We start from the raw sequence: 4,553 nt of genomic DNA, 5'->3' as shown, positions 1-4,553 counted from the left end.
CGGAACTTAATCAGTTGCGGGAATTTTCATATATTTTCGGAAGAACTATATGCTATCTCTCAAGCTACGACTCTAGTACATTTGCGATCATGTTCTGGGATATCTGGACTCGTCGGAACAAGTATATCCATGAGAATCGTAATCCTCAGATGGCGGGGGTGTTCGCAAAGGCGATCTCTTATTCTGACGATTACAACTGCTTTAATATGGCTCCCCCTAGCCTTCCCGCTCCCTAAGTCGTAGCGGTCTGGTCTCTTCCTCGTTCCAAGACGTGAAAATTGAACGTTGATGCCTCATTTAATGTGAACTCGACGATCAACGGTTTAGGTGGTTGTGTTCGGGATGGTGTTGGTGGCTTTCTGCTTGGTTTCTGCAGATCGGTTCCATAGCCTCATTCGGTGCGTGCAGCGGAGCTTCTTGCTATCCGAGAAGGTATGGTCCTGGCGTATAGATTTGGGTTTCTCTCGTGTGAAGTTGAATCTGATTCAAAAACAGCTGTGGATTTATTGACCAACAATAAACTTCATGCTAAAGAGGAAGACTTGTTAGTTGAGGATATTAAATGCCTTAATCTTCATTGTAATTTTAAATTTTTTGTTTGTGCCTGGATCCGGAAATTCTGTAGCAGATCGTATGACTTCTTTGGCTGTAACTACCTGTCCTTTGTCGTGGTTTACTGTTCTTGATTGTATTTCGGACCTTGTTTTGGCCAATACTTCTTTGCTGCTCATGAGAGCTAATAAATTCCCAGTTTTTCTATATAAAAAAAGAGCTCAATGTACAAATAAATCCTGAGTTTTGGTTACAACTGCCCTCATTTTAATACCAGCAACTTTTTGTTTGTTTTTTTTTTTTTTAAAACACGGCAATCCTCGCAGACCATTGCTAACAGGTTCGGGACAGAAATTAAAAAAAAAAAAAAAAAAACTAGAACCTGAAATCTTTTCCATAGTAAACTTGCGTTTCTCAGGGCTCGGGGTTGTAATTTTTGATTTGAAGAGTTAAGTTGGCATTAAGGTCCTCCTCGAGAGCCACAACTTCTTCCCAATACCGCTTCTTTGTGGCGTTCATCTTCTCTTCATGCTCCGTCAATAGAGTCTCCCTCTGCGCCGCATTCTCTTCCATCTCTTTCTTCTGCAATTTGACCAACTTGGACACCTTTCCGGTCCTACAACAATCATCCAAATATATATGTCAAAATTTGCTTATGGTTAAAAAGATCATATTGAAGAATATTAGCAAATGAATCCGGATCATCCGTCCCCATTTATTTGTGTCCCTCCAATCAAAATATACCACGTCTAGGGTCAGATCTAATGATCAAACCCCGCTCGATTATTTTATTTACATAAGATATTTTCATATTAGCCATCACCCTAAATATATCTTCTAGCTCCTCCCTAATCACATTCTCACCTCTTTTAATCATATTTTTGGTTTAAAAATTAATTAAAAAAAAGTTATGGTGTGGCTTATGTTTCATGGGGGACACCGAGAGACAGACGATCTGGATTCTTAACAAAGAGCGTTAGCTCGGCTTAATCATCCATACGCCAAAGTTTCCTTATGGTTTAGAAAATCATATTGAAGGATAAACAAACGATTTTTGTATCTTCGATCTGTGTCCCTCCAATCGAAACATAGCACACCGTCACGTTAAAAATTAATTTTTTTTTTAAAAAAGGAGATCATATCGAAGGAAAATAAACAAAGCGTGTACCTCCGTTTATTGCCGGAACTCTCGGCCTTGGCGCGTTCTTCCCGCTGCAGCCTCTCGAAGGCTTCACCAATGGCGTCCCGAGTTTCGTGAATTTTCTCGATTTGTTCCTTGAAGAACTCTTCTTGCGAGTACATCTGAGGAACAAAAGACGCGTAAATCGAAACGACAACATTAAGCGGAATTTAGTTGACTTAAAGAGTGGATTTGAGACCTCCTCTCGGTTCTCTTGGTGCTGCAACTTTGTCCTTGCCCGGAGAATTCTGTTCTCCTCCTCCTTCTGGCGGAGCTTGTCGGAGATTGTCCGCATAGACTCTTCAAGAGCTTTAGAGTGTCTCTTTTCTTGGGCAAGCAAATCCTCGTACCAGCCGAGCTGTTGATTATCCTCGCTCATCTGCGTGACTTTCTCGTGAACCATCTCGTGGTAAGACACGAGCTCGAAATCGACCCTAGACTTCTTCTCTGCACAATGCCGCCGCGCTCATTACACACAACTCGGAACATCACAACGGTAAAAAAAGGTTTAGTTTTTAGTTAAGGGATGGACCTTGGGAATGGCGATTGAAGTCATCGATGTCTTGTCCGTTGGCGAGGAAGCCGTACAGCTGGCGCTCTCCGCCGGGGCAGAAGAGGACAACGGGTCGACCGCCACGCCAAGCCTCTCTCCCAAAGCCCTGAGCTTTGAAATCGCGGTGAAGCCGCTTCGCCTCCAAGTAGCCGCGAGCCGAGGCCTCGAACACGAGCAGGCCGATCCCCCGGTGGCCCTGAGGCCCGTACGAATGGCTCGCCCGATCAACGGTGTAATCCCCAAAATACCCCACAAGCTCTCCGTTCCCCATCCCGGTCCACTTTTCATCGTCGCCTTGTTCCAGTCTAGTGTTCGTGACGATCACCATGGGAGGCCACACGATCCGAAACCGGTCCTTGCCGTGATCGTCCCCGAGGGCTTTCCATTTTCCGGCGGTGGGGTCTCCGGCGGCGGCGGCGGCGCCCTTGCGGCGGAGCTCTTCGGGGAGGAGGCGGGCGAGGGCGAGGTGGTGGCGCATCTTCGGGCCGCCTTTGGTGTTGGCGTGGGTTGTGAGGGACTGAAGGCCGCGGAACTTTTCGGTCTCCCCGGGCCCACCCTTGCAAGCCGGGCAGCGCCATTGCCTCTCCGGGTTGATCACCTCCTCCGGCGTCAGCTTTTCGATGGTCCCGACGAACTTTTCGAACCGCCGGCTCTTCCTCAGCCCGTCGTGGCTCCTTTGGCTCGAGTCCGAGTCGAACTCGTCGCTGGGGAGATCGTCGGAGGAGCACTCGTCGTCGTCGTCGTCGTCCACCGCCACGTGGCTATCTTCTTCATCGTCATGATGATGGGCTGGAATGGGGAGGCGAGAGGCGGGCCGGGAATTCCATTGCCAGCCGTTTTCCATCGGAGGTGGGATGGGATTTCTTCTGCCGGAGATGACCTGCCAGTCTCCGGTGGCGGAGGAAGAAGCTTGGTTTCTCCTGGAACCCATACCCACTGGTGCTACTACTACGGCTTACGACACAATTGCTATCAATACAGTCCCGCGGCGAGTATTGAGAAATAGAGAGAGAGAGTTCTTACCGATCGGATCGTGGCCGGAGAGAGTTCACTTTAAATGTATTGTTTGTTGAAAAAGGAAAGTGCGAGTCAAACCAGGAAAGGAGAGTGAGACTAACATTCATGTTTTTGTTGTTGTTATTGTTGTGTATTTTTTTTTTTTTTTTTTTTTTAATTTATAAATATTCGACTAGAACGACAAAGTTTTGTTGTCGTTGGATGGTATATAGGCAAAAGGCCAGTGTCGTTGTTGCGTTCGCTCCCAAATGCTAAGTGGAAGATTTCTAGTAGATTTATCATGTGTTACTGCAATTAAATTGGTTTGTCAATAAAATAATTAATTTAGTTTTAGCATGTAACTTATATTTAAGTAAATATCTAATGATATTAATGCAGGATACCATCAATATGCCAGCCTTCTATAAATATATACAAACAATAGGCCCCGGCGTTGCTCGGAGAGGCTTGATAAATTTTAAATTAGATACTAATGTGAACGGTTTGCAATTGTTGGTTAGTTAGCATTTTTTTTTACCACTTTTTAATATATATTTAAACCATTTTAATTAAATAATAACTCAGATATAAAAAAAAATAGTAAGTTGTAATAATAACTGTTATCGTTTTAAAGTTAGTTTAGAGAATTTTCATTTTTAGAGTCATTTATGGAATTTTCGTTTTTTGGAGTTGTTTCTGAAATTTTCGTTTTTTAAAGTTGTTTCTGGAATTTTGTTATACGGTTACTTATGTAATTTTAAAACTTAAATAGGTATTTTTGTAATTTTTTTAAAAAATTGAGTGTTACTGTAGTATGAACAGTAAAATGAGGGTTTTGCTTTATATATATATAATTAATATATATATATATATATATATATATATATATATATATATATATTTGAGAATGACTGATTGAGCATAGAAATCCCCGTTTACACTACAGACTTTTTACGACGGTCTTTGACTTTCGCTAGAAAAAGTCCCAACACGTTCATTTCTACGACGAAAATAATTTATGTCGTGGAAAGAGTTCATTTTTTTTTACTTTGCGCAATGGTCTTTAACTTCTGTCGTAAAAAGAGGCATTAGTAACGCTTTTGTTGTATTTCATCGCAACGAAATTATCTCACATGTACTCGAAATTGAGTGATTCCAAATTCTACGGATTCGTGATGCCGAGATCTTCAAAAATAATCCATTGTGTTTGATGAAAAATCATGTTTAGTACCATAGATGTAAAAAAATCATGTTACTACCTTAAATATAGAA

The 4,553-nt window shown here is 42.5% G+C and overlaps 1 protein-coding gene across 2 annotated transcripts; it reads right to left on the bottom strand.

The window, feature by feature from the left end:
• Positions 1-313: 313 nt before the first annotated feature.
• On the bottom strand, positions 314-3,405 carry LOC149393000 (protein SUPPRESSOR OF GENE SILENCING 3-like). 2 transcript variants are annotated; one of them, XM_089616430.1, is made up of 5 exons: positions 2,265-3,405; positions 1,932-2,179; positions 1,721-1,854; positions 935-1,168; positions 314-480 (listed from the first exon to the last, which is right to left on the bottom strand). In XM_089616430.1, the coding sequence occupies exons 1-4, from the start codon at positions 3,214-3,216 to the stop codon at positions 967-969; spliced, it is 1,536 nt and encodes a 511-aa protein (XP_089472556.1). In that variant the 5' UTR covers positions 3,217-3,405; the 3' UTR covers positions 314-480; positions 935-966. The 2 variants fall into 2 exon arrangements, with proteins under 2 accessions (XP_089472556.1, XP_089472555.1); XM_089616429.1 differs by lacking the exon at positions 314-480 and having other exon boundaries at positions 751-1,168; positions 2,265-3,230; positions 3,309-3,404.
• Positions 3,406-4,553: the final 1,148 nt, after the last annotated feature.

Source organism: Urtica dioica, chromosome 6 (genome assembly GCF_054948205.1).
Source record: "Urtica dioica subsp. dioica isolate 48M chromosome 6, U.dioica_male_clone48M_v1_H2, whole genome shotgun sequence".
In the NCBI taxonomy this organism is placed as follows: Eukaryota; Viridiplantae; Streptophyta; class Magnoliopsida; order Rosales; family Urticaceae; genus Urtica; species Urtica dioica.
Note: the sequence above shows the minus strand (reverse complement) of the source record. Positions and strands in the feature narration are given on the sequence as shown.

Excerpts from the sequence above, each read along its gene's own strand:
- LOC149393000 (XM_089616430.1), bottom strand. The coding sequence starts at position 3,216 with ATGGGTTCCAGGAGAAACCAAGCTTCTTCCTCCGCCACCGGAGACTGG. Across the intron at positions 2,180-2,264 it reads CTTCAATCGCCATTCCCAAG|AGAAGAAGTCTAGGGTCGAT; the intron begins GTCCATCCCTTA and ends GGCATTGTGCAG. Across the intron at positions 1,169-1,720 it reads AGTTCCGGCAATAAACGGAG|GACCGGAAAGGTGTCCAAGT; the intron begins GTACACGCTTTG and ends TGATTGTTGTAG.